This window comes from Schistocerca americana, chromosome 7 (genome assembly GCF_021461395.2).
Source record: "Schistocerca americana isolate TAMUIC-IGC-003095 chromosome 7, iqSchAmer2.1, whole genome shotgun sequence".
NCBI classification, from domain to species: Eukaryota; Metazoa; Arthropoda; class Insecta; order Orthoptera; family Acrididae; genus Schistocerca; species Schistocerca americana.
Window position 1 is genome coordinate 606,800,100 of NC_060125.1, and position 18,952 is coordinate 606,819,051.

The 18,952-nt window shown below is 40.1% G+C and overlaps 1 protein-coding gene across 2 annotated transcripts in view; it reads right to left on the bottom strand.

Moving 5' to 3' along the window:
* The window catches only part of LOC124621850 (phosphoribosylformylglycinamidine synthase), a 208,065-nt gene that overhangs the window by 98,015 nt on the left and 91,098 nt on the right, over positions 1–18,952 (bottom strand). For both annotated transcript variants that reach the window (XM_047147296.1, XM_047147297.1), the window contains 2 exons: positions 13,046–13,202; positions 2,812–3,035 (listed from right to left, as the gene is read on the bottom strand). In XM_047147296.1, coding sequence (XP_047003252.1) covers positions 2,812–3,035; positions 13,046–13,202 — 381 coding nt within the window. The remainder of the gene's footprint in view (positions 1–2,811; positions 3,036–13,045; positions 13,203–18,952) is intronic.

The window sequence follows — 18,952 nt, forward strand, 5'->3', positions numbered from 1 at the left end:
TTTGGTTGCCAACAAAACCAGATGGAAGGTCTTTACTGTTGCCCTACGATCCAACAGGAACAACAGCAAATAAGTCATTTACTAAAGTTTCACAGGTTGTCTTGTCACAACCACCACTAACAAAACTGGTTTTTTCCTAATTATTTGAAGCCTCTGCTGATAATTACAGTATGATTGGGGAACTTACTTATAATTGAACTGAGGTTTTCTTGTAAGTTTTCGGTTACATGAGGAGATAGGCCTGGTGGGTGATAGAAAGATCCAGTTATCATTTTATGCCCACCTTTGATACTGAGTCTTCTCCAAACAATATCACATGCAGCGCCAATTTCTATCTTGGTAGATTTGAGTTTCCTGTCTACTGCGACAAATACACGATCTCCGTTTTCCGTTTGCCTATTTTCCCCAAAAATCTCACTGCTATCTATTTTAGGTTTCAACCAGCTTTCTGTATTTACTTTATGTGGGCTTCACTGCTTTTCATGAGCACTTCACACTTTGTCACTTTGATGCTAATGCTCCGGCTCTTTACCATTACGATTTTAATACTATCACCTGTGGGAGACCTTTCTTTCAATCTTACACTGAACCTTCTGGGTTTCCTAAAGCTATTGTTATCTGGCGTTGTCTAGCATTCACAGAAATCTTGCACAATTTGCAAAAACCTGGAAGAGGCTTAACTTAAAACTGAAGTACTTGTGGTGGGGGATGGGGTTGAGGAGCTAAGTAGCAGCAGAAGTTGGAGAGTAAATTTCATTAGAACAAAAAAGGAAATGATGCCAGTTTTCAAGGCTGAAACACTAGCTGTACGACTGAGCAATAACAAACAAATAAGACTGTAAATAAGATCTAATTTTTGTTGAAATCATGACCTGGAACTCTACCACGGAAGCCTCTATAGGATGCAGAACAACTCAACTGAAATGGGCACAACAAAACACCTGGCTAACCAACAAGAAGAAACCCCTCTCAATGAACGCCAGATTCAAACACTGCTATTCTGTTGTTAAACCTGAAGCAATTTACACAAATGAAACATTAGTTGATCACTAAATCAACAACAGATAATGAGAGAAGAATCATTAGAACAATCTTCAACATAAAAACAAGAAATTGAAGAGCAATGGAGACTGCTGCCTAAGAAAGTGGTGTATTGGGGTAATCAATCAGTAACACATGTAATGTGAAAAGGAGGCTTGCCTTTTTCTGTCAAATATCAAGATTGCCAGAAATCAGACTAGTTAAACAACTGTTCAACTACTTTTGGAAAAACGAAGCCAAGAATCAATGGTCCACAGACGTCCAGGATGATTTTGAAGAGTTGAATAAAACAATGCAACAAACTGAAAACAACGACTGTAAAGTCATTCTGAGGATAAGAGACTCGAGACTTAAACTAACATTATTAAAATGAAAACATAAATTAAAATGAAAACATAAATACACCATAAATAATGAGCAAAGGGCAGCCAGGTCACAAAGAATGAAAAAGCTTTGGGAGCATAAGAGGAAACTGAAAAGCCAAATCTCTATTTTGAAGAATTAGGTAGTTACGGACTGATTCAAGTGCTCCAGTGAGGACATTATCCATTGACACGGGGTGCAGTGCAACACACAGGAACGTATGAAAGGATGAATGGTGAGCAGTATGCGTTAGGGCTGACTCAGCTACACATAGCAAAAATGAAATTGCAAATATCTGTTGAAACACCAGAGAAAATATGCATTACAACGCTTCAGACACACACCCAGTATAAATTCTGCTTGTAGACACAAAATAACTATATTTTAAATATGCATGATGACATTTTGTATACGGTGGAACGACCAATAGATGTTCAGGTTTTCATGACATTTAGATGTGTCCTTTTTACATGATCTATAGTGCATATATAAAAATTGCAATAAAAATCCATTATAGAGGTATTTCTTACCAATATGACAACATAACCTAGTTTGAAACAAGGGGTGAGCTCTAATAATTACAAGGTATTGTATTAGGTGTTGAAGTTTTTCACTGGCTTAGAATCCTTCGCTAATACACATGAGCATACACAGATAAAAAAAATGAAATAATGGTGGACACTTAAGTCAGATTTGAAAATTGTTCTGCATATTATACAGGACAGACAAGAATAATTTTTGAAGAAGACTTTCTCCAACATTTTGATGCATTTAGAATCAATCAATAGCTACATATTTGCAGATCGGAAAACACAAAAAATCCCTAGTATCCATCACAGCACAAAAAGGTCAATTTACTGGAGGAACAACAGATTTATTTGCACAATTGTGAAGAGCCTGCTAGTTTGCTGAATATGTGCTCTACTCAACATTGTTTTTGTTTAACAGCAGACACAAGAAACCACACAATGGTGTACCTGTAACTTCTGTAAAAAAAAAAAAACTGAGCCTCATCATATGGATCAACACATGTCATTATGCATAACCTCAAGTAAAGACACTAAAGGTAGAATTTGTATATACATTCCCGTGAAATATCATACTTGCGTGATAAATTAGTATGTTGTGTATACATTAATTCAAAACACAGTCATAATTATTTATTTTTATATGAATAAGGAAAGAAGTACTCTGGACATTAAACTGACATGAGATAAAAGTTTCTTTGAAACTGCATAAAACTAGAGATATTTCCGTACATTGGTTGAAGTTTCGATATTTTCATTTGCAGCTGTTTGGCTTTGGAGAGTGTATCTGTGCTTACTTGTTCTCTTCCGGTATTCCAAGAAAGGTATCTTAGTTAATTAAAACATTTATTCTGGATGAGAAATAAGTATAAAATCCCACCTTTCCATTGTCAAGAACAGTACCAACAAAGTTGATGGGGCACCTCTCTCGGTTAGCTATCTGCTGCGTTAACGGCACATCTTCTGGACGACATAAAAATGCATCATTCTCCTGGTATTCAGCACCCCACAACTCCAGTGTACTAATAGTAGGATCACCAAGCTGGAAGCAGCGAGTGAAAATCACAGCGCCGTTAGGTTCAACAAGTTCCTTCAACACGTTGCCTGCAACAATGAACTACATTTTTTTTTTGCTCTCAGTTAGCAAATACATGTAAGACATTAGTTCATTTTAGTTCACCGGTACATCAGATGGCATGATAAAATCTTACCAAGCAAACAGGAAACAGTTTGTAGTTCTAAGAGCTGCAAGATTTATATACATGGTGGAGAAAAACAGCACAATGATAAGGTTACAACAAGACAGAGGATGTTGAGTCAAGTAAAGTTTTGCAGGTAACTACAGTTCAGAGGTAGGACTATAAAAAGATAGTCAGTCAGTGCCAAGTGTGTGGAAGTTCATCTGATAAGCAAACAAGTCTGTGTAGGTCCAACTATAAGGTTTTGTCTGACTGAGCAATAATAGCCTTACAGGACTTTTTGCATAGCTTATTTAGCAGTTGAGTATTATCACAGAAAATTCACATCTATCATAGAAAGTTTCATAAAGTTCTCCTGTCTCACTGTACAGTTCAAGCCATTATCTTCAGTTAAATTAACAGCATCTGTACTCTTTAGTGTAACACCTATCAGCTGAGGCAAGAAAAAAAACTTCTGCATCCTCAATCCTCACTAGCTGTCATTTTATGGCTGCAGCTCCGCAACAATGCATTTCCGACCGAATTACCTGGAAAATTATTGCTTGATTTGACATCTCCTGCCCTGTCCTGACCTTATTGTCAGGTTGCTTTTCTCCACCACATACAGCAGAGAAGCCATTAACTGTAGATATCGCGTGACTCGATGTTTTGTACTATGGCCACTCCATTTCCTTGTGTTTGAAAATGATGTTAAAGGCTGTTCTCTTGTTCTAAATTAGTCGTATAAGCAGACATCCTTTTCTTTTTACAAACACAAAACCTATGATGAATCATGGATTGCAGCACCAATATTGTGAATGAAATAGTTCAATATTTTAATGAAAGTCAATTTTTTGCAAGCAACAGTTATATACCAAGGATGGAAGTTAACATAAAACAGTGATCAATTATTTGAGACAAACTAAAAATGATCTCTTACATAGATTTTCTAAAAAAAAAAAAAAAAAAAAAAAAAAAAAAAACAGCCTGTCAAAGAGATTTGCAAAAAAATATGTTACCTAGATACTGTAAATACATTGTTACACTAAAGATAGCATATCATTAATTATTTTACTTGGTTTATAGGATTACGTAATGGTTACAGGTTTATGGAATATAAACTTGGCATGCGACAATACACCACTGGTCTTGCAGAACTGAGCTGTGATGATCATCTAGGTGGCTGGGCATAAAAGTCTACCCAAGTTTGTTCCACAAAAACTGGTATCTTTATTGGCAATAGTGGCCTTTAAGCACCAGAAGTAGACAATAATGGTCACACACAAAATGAAACACACAACGTAACATTTCTTAGGTTTTAAGCGACTACTTCAGTGACATCTGCTAGCACCACGATCTGCTGTTTCATGGAAGATGAGGGCACGATTATGTTCCGTGTTGGTGCATAATAGGGACAGCGCAGAAGTTAATACTGCACCGTCCCTATTATGCACACAACTGCCAGGAGCACTGTGTTGTGCCTCGGTGCAGCTGTGCTATTCTTTGGTTTTGTTTTGTAATAATTATAAAGGCAAAATTCAGTCAACCAAGTTAACTGATAAGTGGTGACCCTGATGTGGTCTGGAGTGGAAAATAAACACACAACAAGTTCATTCCTTTAACAATACAGTGAGATGTCAGAAGAACCAAACATTTCTTCTCTGGCTGTCCGCCTATCTCCGTTCTGGCCTCATAAACCGATTCTATAGTTAGTGCAGATAGAAGCAAGCTTCAAGCTTCAATTACGTATGAATTACTACAGACATGACAAAACTCGCGCTCATGGTGAGCCAATTACACCATCACTATGCAGCCACAGTGCAGGACGTTATCACCGCGCCATCAGGACGAATCCTACACTACGCTGACGTCTGAGCTGATACGACAAGTTGTAGCCTCCCAAGAGGACCGGATACACCAGATGCTCATGCAAGAAGTCATACGATACCGGAAACAGTCACAGTATTTAGAGCACTAAGGTGGATACTAACATGGTTCCAGACAATCTACTGCGCATGCTGTGGAGCAGCAGGTTGCCACTGCAAGCTAAGGTGATCAACTCAGAAAAACATGTTGTTGGACGCAGTAAGGGGACTGGCAGATGGTGTACAAGAAGCCACGTTCCAGCACAGGTTAATGTAACAGCAGCACAGTGCAACATTGCCACACCACCACAGACATTTGCAGTGTGTGGCAATTATGATGACTGCACAACAAAGGTCAAGCTACTATGTGCACAGATCAATGTGTTATTGTCACAGAACAGTGCAGATGACAAAAGCAGCATGTGTTACAGCAGACATTGCTGAAGTACTTGCCAAAGGTTCAAGGTGGATAACAAGTTAAATGAGTCAATACGTAGATAAACTAAACAAGAAGTTCGGCTAATCACATTCTGCCTTTGGAGCATGAGTCAGTGTGTTGACATAAAGACAAGAGTGTTGGCTTATCTTACACACTTTCACTCATTGTTGTCTGACACAGTTATATTCTGGGGAGTGCATCCAAAGTAAATAAACTGTTCACTCAGCAGGAGTGGGCAATAAGAATATCATGTAGAGTAGATAACTATGGATGCCACAGATGCCTTCTAAAGGATCTCTGGATTTTTCCAGTTAGTTCCCATTACACTTATTCCTTAATTATCTGAAAACTACCTCGAGCAGTTAAACAGAGAACTGACTCGAGGTGATAACATATTAGACCTTCTGGTGACAAACAGACCCGAACTATTTGAAACAGTTAACGCAGAACAGAGAATCAGCGATCATAAAGCCGTTACTGCATCAATGATTTCAGCTGTAAATAGAAATATTTAAAAAGGTAGGAAGATTTTTCTGTTTAGCAAAAGTGACAAAAAGCAGATTTCAGAGTATTGACGGCTCAACACAAAAGTTTTATCTCAAGTACAGATAGTGTAAGTTCAGTGGACAAAGTTCAAAACCATAGTACAATATACATTAGATGAGTATGTCCCAAGCAAGACCGTAAGAGATGGAAAAGAGCCACCGTGGTACAACAAACGAGTTAGAAAACTGCTGCGGAAGCAAAGCGAACTTCACAGCAAACATAAACATAGCCAAAGCCTTGCAGACAAACAAAAATTACACGAAGCGAAATGTAGTTGAGGAGGGCTATGCGATAGGCGTTCAATGAATTCGAAAGTAAAGTTCTATGTACTGACTTGGCAGAAAATTCTAAGAAATTTTGGTCTTATGTCAAAGCGGTAGGTGGATCAAAACAAAATGTCCAGACACTCTGTGACCAAAATGGTACTGAAACAGAGGATGACAGATTAAAGGCCAAAATACTAAATGTCTTTTTCCAAAGCTGTTTCACAGAGTAAGACTGCACTGTAGTTCCTTCTCTAGATTGTCGCACAGATGACAGAATGGCAGATATCGAAATAGATGACAAAGGGATAGAAAAATAATTAAAATCGCTCAAAAGAGGAAAGGCCGCTGGACCTGATGGGATACCAGTTCAACTTTACACAGAGTACGCGAAGGAACTTGCCCCTTCTTGCAGCGGTGTACCGAAGGTCTCTAGAAGAGCGTGGCATTCCAAAAGATTGGAAAAGGGCACAGGTCATCCCCGTTTTCAAGAAGGGACATCGAACAGATGTGCACAACTACAGACCTATATCTCTAATGTCGATCAGCTGTAGAATTTTGGAACACGTATTACGTTCGAGTATAATGACTTTTCTGGAGACTAGAAATCTACTCTGTAGGAATCAGCATGGGTTTCGAAAAAGACGATCGTGTGAAACCCAGCTCGCGCTATTTGTCCACGAGACTCAGAGGGCAATAGACATTGGTTCCCAGGTAGATGCTGTGTTTCTTGACTTCCTCATGGCGTTTGATACAGTTCCCCACAGTCGTTTAATGAGCAAAGAGCATATGGACTATCAGACCAATTGTGAGATTGGATTGAAGAGTTCCTAGATAACAGAATGCAGCATGTCATTCTCAATGGAGAGAAGTCTTCCGAAGTAAGAGTGATTTCAGGTGTGCTGCAGGGGAGTGTCGTAGGACCGTTGCTATTCACAATATACATAAATGACCTTGTGGATAACATCAGAAGTTCACCGAGGCTTTTTGCGGATGATGCTGTTGTATATCGAGAGGTTGTAACAATGGAAAATTGTACTGAAATGCAGGAGGATCTGCAACGAATTGACGCATGGTGCAGGGAATGGCAATTGAATCTCAATGTAGACAAGTGTAATGTGCTGTGAATACATAGAAAGAAAGAACCTTTATCATTTAGCTACAATATAGCAGGTCAGCAACTGGAAGCAGTTAATTCCATATATTATCTGGAATAGGCATTAGGAGTGATCTAAAATGGAATGACCATATAAAATTAATCGGCGGTAAAGCAGATGCCAGACTGAGATTCACTGCCGAATCCTAAGGAAATGCACTCCGAAAATAAAGGAAGTAGGTTACAGTACACTTGTTCTCCCACTTCTTGAAAACTGCTCACCGGTGTGGGACCCATACCAGATAGGGTTGATAGGCGAGATAGAGAAGATACAATGGAGAGCAGCGCACTTCGTTACAGGATCATTTAGTAATCATGAAAGTGTTATGGAGATGATAGATAGACTCCAGTGGAAGACTCTGGCAGAGAGACGCTCAGTAGCTCGATATGGGCTTTGTTGAAGTTTCGAGAACAAGTAGTATATTGCTCCCTCCTATGTATATAGGATGAGGATAAAATCAGAGAGATTAGAGCCCACACAGAGGCATACCGACAATCTTTCTTTCCACGAACAATACGAGACTGGAATAGAAGGGAGAACCGATATAGGTACTCAAGGCACCCTCCGCCACACACTGTCAGGTGGCTTGCGGAGTATAAATGTAGATGTAGATATGGTTTTCATTGATGATAATGAAAAACGAGTTTCACCTGAACTGTGATTTGCACAGTTACAACAGAAACTGCAAAAATAGTTTTCATGTAAATATTTGCCTATTTATTTAAGGTTCACTGTGCTGTTATGTAATATGGCAAAAAGGTGTTCAACAACATTCCATCCAACATAAAACAAGAAATTGAAAAATGATCTATTCAAAATTAAAAACATATTTCATTAGTTATCCTCCTACAAATTACCTGATCATCTAGATTCAAGGATTAAAAATTTCTGCACTGGTGTGCAGAACTTGAGGACAAAAATAAGATAAGCATGTGTCACTGCCAAGTAAGATAGCTCAGTGAAACTTGGACAGTACCTAGAAAGAGCTGCTACAATATAGTACAAAAGGTAACTGAAAGAAACACACAAAGAGGAGAACAGTAATCACAGTTTTATTCAAACACAATAATTACACTGAAGTCATTGTGATTTATGATGGTCTCCTGTACAGTACAAAAGGACGGGCATGGTGTGTGATCACCACGGATGGCAATGCATATTCTGCAACATGCTCCTATGCAGGCCACAAGGCTTGTAAGGAATTCTTGTGGTAGGACATTCCATTCATCCACCAACACACCTAACAACTGCTGTACGGTCCTTGCTGGAATACATTTCCCAATCACTTCCCATGTATGCACAATGGGATTTAAGTAGGGAAAACAGGCAAGCAATCCATTCACCAATTATCTTCTCATTCCTAGAGCTCCTCCATCTGCGCCGTTTGATGCGATCACACATTGTCATCCATAAAAATGAAGTCAGGGCTGAATGCACCCCTCAAAAGGCGTACAGTGTCACAATAACACTGGCTGGTCATTGTACTATGTTCCAAGATTTAGAGGGCAGAATGCCCACGCAACTTTATGCCTCCCCATACCATAACACCTGGACCACCACAACGATCACATGCAACAATGCTGAATTAACTTGCATATGTCAAGATGTGGGAACACATAATATAACCAAAAATGTTGCCAAAACTCATCGTTTATGTAGTCCACGTGTTATGGTGCGTGGAGGCATAATGTTGCATATGTGTACTGACCTCCAAATCTTTGAACATGATACACTCATCAGTCAGTGCTATTGTGACAGTGTACTCCTTCCACAAGTGCATCTCTTTATGGGTGCTCTTGGCCCTGATTTCATTTTTATGGATGACAATGCACGATCGCATTGAACAGTGTAGGTGAGCAAGAGAATATTTGGCGAATGGACTGGCCCGCCCATTCTCCCAACTTATGTCCCTTTGAGCACAGTTTGAATGCTTTGGGGAGACATGCTGCAGCATGTCCACATGCACCAATGACTATCTAGCAGTTGTCAACTACACCGGTGGAGGTATGGAACACCCTATTGAAAGAACTCCTTAGCAACTTTGTGGTCAGCATGGGAACACATGGTAGAGCACGCACTAGCGTCCTTGGTTGTTACACACCCTATCCCAATTAAGAACCATGCCCTGCCTTTTGTAATGTTTGAATTAATGCAGCCTGATGCTTAACGTGTGCATATGCGACTCCATTTCTCAATTGGTTTCACATATTACAAGCATCGTAACTGGGAAAAAGGGGGGGGGGGGGGGGGGGAGTGAGGGAAAGATGTACATTGAAAAAGCAAAATGACATTTCCTTCAGTAATGATGCCTGTAATGAGAAATAAGGTTGCACTTGTACTGCTGAAGGCTCAAGATGTTTTACTGTAAATATCTGATGACTGTAAGCAGTTACCTTTGTACAGTTCTTTTGTAATGTCCTTGGAACCATCGTAAGTCAAGATGACATCAGTTTAATTATAGTTTTGAATGAAAGTGTCATTTCTGTTCATCTCATTGCATATTTTTCTCAGTTACCTCCTGTTCTATACTGTAGCAGTTCTTTCTATCTATGTTCCGAGTTTCACTGAGCTACATTACTTGGCAGTAATTCATCACATGAAAGTTACTTTTGTCCTCAGATTTGCACACCAGAGTATATGTCAAGTAACAGTGCTCATTGTACAGTCATATGACATGTAGTAGTAATGTACTATTATTCAGTGCTTGCAGATGTAGGTACGTACTATCTTGGAAAATTCTAATTTAATTGATATTAAGCAACTATTGGGAGATAAAAAGCAGCTATCTAGCATTAGTGAGAGAGAAATAGCTTACGTCAAACTAAAAACAAACAATTGGAAGTCCAGCTTGGAATATTAACAATATTTTGAAAAGAATAGATTGCTATTCACTGTAAACATGACTCATTGAGTTGCAGGGAAGCATGAAGAAAAGACTGTTACATATGAGCTTCCAGCCGAAGCCTTCTTCACACACACACACACACACACACACACACACACACACACACACACAGAGAGAGAGAGAGAGAGAGAGAGAGAGAGAGAGAAAACACCTCCCACACAGTCGGGCCAACTGAGGATGGTGCACCTGCAGTGACTAAGAACGTCCTTGGCCAGTATACTGAAGGTCTTACAAAGGCCTTCACAGATAGACACTATGCCCCAGACCTAGTCCGCTAAAGATATTTCCTGTGCCATATCCTCATAAACCCTCAATCCTCCAACCGCCCCCCAATAATCAGCTACAAATGAGCACCTCCTTTGTTACCCAACATCACCCTAGACTGGAACAATGAAACCACATCTTTCATCAGGGCTTTGATTGTCTATCATCATGCCTTGAAATAAGGGACATCCTACCCAAGATCCTTCCCACCACTCCTAAAGAGGTGATTTGTCATCCACCCAACCTCCACAGCATCCCATCCCATCCCTATGCCATTTCCAAATCAAACCCCTTGCCACAGTGATCATATCCCTGTAGAAGAACCAGGTGCAAGACCTGATCAATCCATCCACCCACCCAGCACTTCCTATTCCAGATCTCTCACAGGCGTATCCTACCCACTCAGTGGCCAGGTCACTTGTGAAAGCGGACACGTTAAGTACCAGATCTGCTGCAGTCACTGCCCAGCTTTTTATATTCGTATGACTACCACTCAGCTGCAATGGCCACCACCAAACTGTGGCCAAGACCAAGTTGACCATCTTGTAGCACAATATGCAGCTGAACATAACATGCTTGATTTTAATGATTACTGCAGAGATGGGAGTTATCCTTACAACACATTCTCTGCTCCCGAAATTATCCCGACCTCAACCTACAATAACTTCTGTCCCCAAACCCTCCACCCACTCTGTTCTCTAACCTCCTCCCTATCCATACCCCCTCATCTTCATTGTGTTCTGCCCTCTGCCAATGCACACATTGGTATTTTCCCCTCTTTGCTCGATTCCTTTCACACTCTACCTCTCCTGCCACTTCATCCCCCCCCACTCCTGATGCTGTTTTTGTCCCTGCAAGCTCTGCCAGACAGAAATACTCTCTGCCCCGATGCAGACCATGTTCTACCCCAGTGCTTCCCAACCTTTTCAGCTGGCGGACCCCTTCTTCAGTCGAAAATCCATGGCGGACCCCTAGTCAGTCAAGAGCACAGTAACTCTTTAAGTTCCAGAGTGAAACCCATGGGAACTGAAAGCTTCTTAATGCAAGTGCCATGTTCCCAATGCCCCCCCCCCCCCCCCAAGAAGTATCAATAGTCTTTGGTTCAGAGATGAATGACAAAAATTGAAATTAACGATCCAATTTGAATTCCCACTGTATCCAGACACTTACTACTGGATTTACTCCCTTTGTTCAACACACTGTAGCCTGATTAAAATTACTTGGTAATTGAAATTTCACACGATGGAGCTGCCTTCCTCCAAGAGCAATCAACGTCACGTCCAAACTGTTCGCCGTTGACAAACTGCCGCTTATGGTCTGCTCACTTCCACTGTTTGGCTACTGTTGTGTAAGGAGCATGCATATTTCGTAACAGTCGTGTGTGTGTGTGTGTGTGTGTGTGTGTGTGTGTGTGTGTGTGTGTGTGGTTTTTCGTGAAATCCGAATAAAATTTTTCAAATGTATGTAAAGTCTTCATTTGGTCATCCTCCCTCCTCATTCATTTCAACTGGAAACTTCCCTTGTTGTGAAGGAGATGGAAAAACTGCACCCTTCTTCAATGATCCTGACTTCAGCCACCGATCCATGTTAGAAGTAATAAACTGATCAAAAATCGACTTATGAAATAGGTAGTGCACTGACAAAGCAAGTTTAACATTTAATGGTGCCTGGGGCCGCATACGTAGCAGCGAGCGCTGTGATTGGTCGACAAAACTCGCTCCGCGCATGTGTAAAAGGTTTCAGCGCATCTAGTGCCGTGAGCCGGCGCACAAACGACCTCCGTATTTTTGCGAAGCAGTCGATCAGAGAAGCCGCATTTTCTGGCACTAAACTGTGTATACGTTCTCACTTAGGAACTGGAAAGGCTGCTTGGGGATACGACCTGAAGTAAAAGTACACGTTTTATATACACACACACACACACACACACACACACACACACACACAAAGTGATGAATTTGATTTTCACATTTTCATTCAATAAATTTACTCATTATTTTACACGATTTGGTGAAAGGTGGCCACTGACCCCCTAGAAAGAGCCGGTGGACCCCTAAGGGGTCCGCGGACCACACGTTGGGAAGGCCTGTTCTACCCAATGCATGCAGTCTGGCCAAAAGGCTGGAGATAGTGGTCACAAATGTGTGTGAGGTGTTCCTGCCTGTGTGCACATTTTCCTCTCTTTCCTAAAAAAGGCTTTGGCTGAATGCTGAGTGTTTAACAGCCTTTTCATAGTGCTTATCTGCTGTGTCATCTTGACAGTGAGTAGCAATCTATTCTTGTCATAACTATTGATATTCCACCCTGGACTTTCCATTGTTAGATTAGAGATCTGTTTCCCCCTATAGGCGTTTTCATGCCTTATTTTTTAAATAGTATTTGTATTTAATGTGTATGATCATATGTGATTTGCTATGTCATACGCTAAGCATGTGACAGCTGGCTTTGGTGAGATCTATAATTCTCAAGGCAGTACAGGATGTAAATACACACAAACCATTTCCTCCGGCACCCTGGTCATGTATGCTGCAGATGGGATTCTTACTGCCCATCTCCAGACACGCTCGTATGAACCTGTGCAGCTTCTGCTCCATTTCAGCATCTCCTCTCTGAACTGCACCAAAGTCCAGCTCCGATTTGTTGTCTCCTTGTACCTGGGCAAATACAGTCATTTTCATGCAAATACCACAGAGTTAAGTTCACAAATCAGCATCTTTACATATTCTGCACATTTCTCATTAATGGTGTATGGTATAATTTTCTGGAGAAATTCCTTGCTCAGAAAGAAAGTAGCAGCTAGAACGGTATGTGGTTTTAGCCTAGAACCACCTTGTAAATGTCCCTTGAAATAATTGGACATTTTAATCACCTTTTCACTATGTTATATCTGCTAATGAAATTAGTTATAAACAGTCTATCACAATTTGAACAGAATAGTTATGTTGACAGCTACACTACCATAAGAAAAAAATATATATATATATTTTATTCAAGGTGTATACGTGGACAAGGAAAAAACATTCCCAGATTTCCTGGTTAAAAATACACTTTCTCCTGGGTGAAAACATGCTTTTTCCCTGTTAAGTGACAGTGTATTTTCCCTTACGAATCCTTTGAATGGTTATGGTTTTATACACGGACGTAGGAATTTCCCAGCACTTTAGAAAACAAAACTCAGGGAAAAAGACACATTTTGGAAATATATTTCATGTGCAGCAACATGTACGCTGTGTATTTTCGTATTACGAAAGTATACATTGGAATTCCACCAAACACCGCATGTTACTTTCCAAATAATTGAAATCGACATTGCGAAGCGCTTTTGTAAGCCAGTCTAGCTCATATCACGTGATATCGCCAGTCGATGACAGCAGATATTCAGAGCATAGGAGACATGATGTAGTCAGCCAACAGCAACATCACTGTCAAGTAGCACGAACACACAAACAGGGAAAGTTAATATTCAAAATGGTTCAAATGGCTCTGAGCACTGTGGGACTGAGGTCATCAGTCCCCTAGAACTTAGAACTACTTCAAACCTAACTAACCTAAGGACATCACACACATCCATGCCCGAGGCAGGATTCAAACCTGCAACCGTAGCGGTCGCGCGGTTCCAGACTGAAGTGCCTAGAACCGCTCGGCCACAACGGCTGGTGAAAGTTAATAGTTTAAATTAATATACATAGTGTTGCTACATGAAAAGCAAAGCGTTCACATATAATATTGGTCTTTAAGGTTAATAAGCTGCAAGAGAAATTAAGCTTTCACATATAATGTTGGTCTTTTTTGTGCGTGTTACACTTTAAGATATATCACACAAATGTGACAGTAAAATTTTTAATAAGGACATACATGTCTGATCTTCAGGGTTTGAAATTCTTCTAACTGGCTCGTCATCAAAGAGTTTATTTTTAAAATAGGCCTTTCTAATATTGCAGCAATTTTGTAACACACAACAAATAAACGAGACTGTTTTGGCACAAATGGCCATTTTTATAACACGACAGAATATAATTCACGAACAACCAATATCAAACGCCTATTAGGCCTACTACAAGCAAAAAGCTTTATGTTAGGAAATAGTTTCACATTTCATTCATACGCGCCAGTTTCTCAAGCATGAGATCGCAAAGTAGTAGTACGAAATTTTTATATAAATTCGGAATCGTCTTATTCTTCGATAATTTGTGTGATGTCCCCATTTCTTCTCCTTCCTCGTCCTAACAAACAATCTTGTCATCACCAATTCTGTAGCTATACCTGCCATTGTCAAAATTTGTTCGTCGAGTAACTACACTAACCCTGCCAGAATCACAGGTTTAGCTATCCCGCGATTAGTTTCCGGTTAGGCGTTATTACGTATTCGTAGAACACGTTTTCCGCATCACTTCCAGAATAGAATTTAAGCGGCTGCTAGCCGGGGACTGTACAACTGGTCCTTACCAGTGTAGCGATCTGGCCAAAAATTTTCTGCCAAAATTTCATTTTCTTGCATACATCTTTCTCATCTGTTATTCCTGTCAGTCATTTATTTCCATTCTGGTAGTCTGAATCTATGGATTTTGCTAGTAATTATAACAACGCTGATCATTCGCAAACCCAATCAACCACATAATCAGACAGCGACTGGCATTCATCCGTTCGGTTTTACTCCGCTCAGCTCGTACAGCCCCCTTCCATTTTGTCTCCGGAAAGTTTACTGCTAGATGTGACGACGATTCTCCTGACAGAGACATCACATACACTACGCACACACTAAAAAATCAACTTATGATTCATTCAGAAATCAACTTAAAATGTGTTCAAAAATGTTCAAAACCCAAAAGGGAAGCGTTTTAAAATAATATGAATAATCGATAGACAAACGTGTTCTGCATGCTAGGCGCTTTGTGAAACAAGTTTTTTTTTCTCAATAATATAAATTTGGCGCCCCCCTTGCTGCGATTGCTTGCACAACCAACAGCCACATTCCTGTAGCCAAAAGCGGGAGAATCTACTACTCAAATGCGACTCAACTGCGCATGCGCATGAGCCTGCTCGTAACTGCTAAAACAAATCAAATGTAAACAGTTGTGACTTCACACTCAACGGAGGCAATTTGTTGTTATGAAGCATTGCAGTCTTCTTAAAGCCTTTGACACACGTTGCTATCGGCAGACGCTTGCATGAGCACGGTTTGTCGTTGTTGTATATGGCGCATTTCCTTTGCATTTTAAGTTATTTTCGTTTTTATCTCTCGTTCATGTTCTATTGTTGAAGTATTATTCTGCAGGAGCGGGATACAGTAATATCCTTTGTTAGAGTATCGGTTCTTACTAATCAAAATTATAAAAATTTAACTGAAAACTAAAACAATGAAAAATTCCCGGGTTTTTCCCGGATCTCCAGGGTCGTATACACCCTGTTATTACTCATTACTGAACAGGCATGCACAAAATTCTTTGCTCATTTGTTCAATAACATAAAATAAAATGTCTGCCACATGGCAAACAAATCTTTTCCAACATGTTCAACCTGTTTCTCGCAACTGGATGAAAGACAGCCATGTAAAAACATTGTCTAGGTAGTTAGTATGTACAGAACTCTCCACTGTGCGCGGGCTGTTTTGATGGGAGTATAGAGTTGGAGTGAGATGTGCAAGCACAGAACATCACCAAGGCGTGACTGCAACTGAACTTCTCTGCCTGCTGTGAAGGTGTTGCTTATCTTTTTGTGTCGCGGCTTGGTGGTGTTTTGGAAGGCAGAGAACAAGAGGCACTGCTGACAATGACAATGCCTGGGAAACCAGTGGAAGAAGCTTGAGAGAAATGTCACTCGATTTTGTTCTGTTCTAAGGGTATGTTTGGAGATGTTCCGATATACTGTTTAATATTAGATCTGTTCAGCCAAAATTGTAATTGTCGTATTGGAACAACAAAATGCAGAAGAGTTACAGAAAGATGTTTACGTCATTTAGTAGCTTGAACACTTCTAAGCTCTCTTCCAGCCCTCGAACTTCTGCAGATGGAGAAGAAGTCACATGGCAAGAGTTCATGCAACGCATAGCAGGTCCACTGCATCATGATAATTCAAGAAAGGCGACTGTACAAGAAAATAACAAGCTAAAAACTATGCATGATGTCATCAGGGTGACAGATCATTTGGATGGTAACACACTTCTGTGATTAGTTTAGTCGCAAAACAGCATAGTTACATTCCAATGCTCACACACAAATCATATGCATAGAATCTGTAAACTTACTCATTCCACATGTAATTAATTAATTAACTAACTAACCAATAGTTAACTAGGAACTTGCAGACTGGAGAGAGAGAGAGAGAGAGAGAGAGAGAGAGAGAGAGAGAGCACCCCACATTCTGAGCATCTGAAATGTTGAGCAGATAAATTATCTGCAGGCTTTAACCTCTTTGCATCATTAAAATAATAATAATTATGAAACTGGCAGTCACATTAGACCATAGAAGCAGAAGACGAGGTACCCCAGTACCATATTACTCTGAAGTCATGATCATCTGTATTGGTTTATACTGCTTATTTTTCAAGATTATGATCTTCCAGTTTAACAGTCTAACCATGGGGTCAGCTGGCAGAACTCTCCTGTATATAACAAAGATAATACATTCAGCAGCAACAACTCCAGCAGTAGAGTACTGAGTTTTGTACAGTCTAGATGGCCCAACTGTATTCAAATACGTACTGATGGATGGATCTAAGACCAAAATGGAATAGGGCATGCCTTCTACTGCAATTTTCCCCAAAGCATAAAAAAAACTGTGCCTTTCCTTACGAAATCTACAAAACTACTGCAGACATCTTGGCTATTAAGGCCTCTATAAAATAAGGAATGTCACTATTTTCGAAACTTTAATGCTAAACTTAGCAAAAATACATTACAAACATTGAAACATCACAACAATTACAAGAAATAAGTAAGCCCCTAGCAAATATGTTGAACGAAATACATATTGTTGAGACAAAGCATTGAGATATTAACGTAATTAACGCTTAGGCTGGGCCCTATCATATCAAAATGGTGGATGCTTTTGTGAGGGAAGGAATTACTAAAGCAAACAAGAGACATTGAGTCGCAGACAGCTACAACAAAAAGGCTGTTATGCATTTTAGCTTTTGGCCAAAAGGCTTTCTTCTGAAGTAGAAAACACACACACACACACACACACACACACACACACACACACACACACATATGACGACCGTCTCTGGCCTCTGCTGCCAGACTGAATTTTTGAAATGCGCAGGTGGGAACACTTCCTGCAATATATCGCACACCATTGTGGCCTCAATCTTCACTAGTACCTGGCCTTCACCTCCCTACATCCTCCCTACTGCCACTCCGATGCCACACAGCCTTCTATTCCACCAACACAATCCTTCTCTACTTCTCTCTTTTTCCGCTGCCCCCTCTCCCCTCAAATCACCCAACTGCACCTAGCAGCCTTGTCCTGCCCCCAGCACATTCCTGCATGTGTGTTTGGTTTTCTACTTTACAAAAGGCCTTTTGGCCAAAAGCTCAGATGTATAGCAATCTTTTGTTGTGCAGTCTATGCCTGTCTGTAACTCAACTTCTCCTCTTTCTGGTAAGTAGGAATCTACATTTTTTCATATAATGTTGTAAAAAATTACAAAAGGCATTTTTCCAGGCACTTGGCTAATGAACACCAATTTCACTACTTAAGTCAACAAATGTGCTCCATAGGAATGCTCCACCTATTGAATCATTAGAGAGACAGATAGAGGAAGAGTTTACGAGACCTACAGTCCCTTTTAGTCACAGGCACATATTATTTTATACAATAGTAGATTATCCAACATTATTCGAATATTAAACTTTGTAAATAGAATGTAAAGGACCTTCATTGATTGTCATTGTTCATGTAACACTATGTTTTAATATGTCTGAATTCTTATATCTAAGTAAGTTGCTACTAATCAGCCTCTGATTTATTTCATGTTTACTACTTCAGTAATTGTTGAAGAGCCTGACTGGCATGTCTGATAATGATGTGCTGTCTGATCTGCGAGGAGTGTTGATTTCCCTATTCCTTCAGGGCGTCGGTGGGCTTCTCCGTAATTTATGGAGTAGTCCAAGCAATGCAAACTGGCATGAGAGTTCATTAAGGTGTGACATTAATATCTTCATAGCATTCTTATGTGATGTGCCATTTGTGATAAATTCTCATTGAGAAGAAACCACTGAAATTCTGTCCGCAGTTTCTACAAGCCTATTTGGCTTCAGTTTACGTACCTTTGACAGTAATGTGTGGTGCAGTTCTAACATGTGGGATATCCATATGGAGAGCAAAAATTTGTCAAGTACTCAAGTACATATGGAGGTACTGCAGCAATTGAGAGTATTTTCTGTGTCCCAGTTCCTTCCTC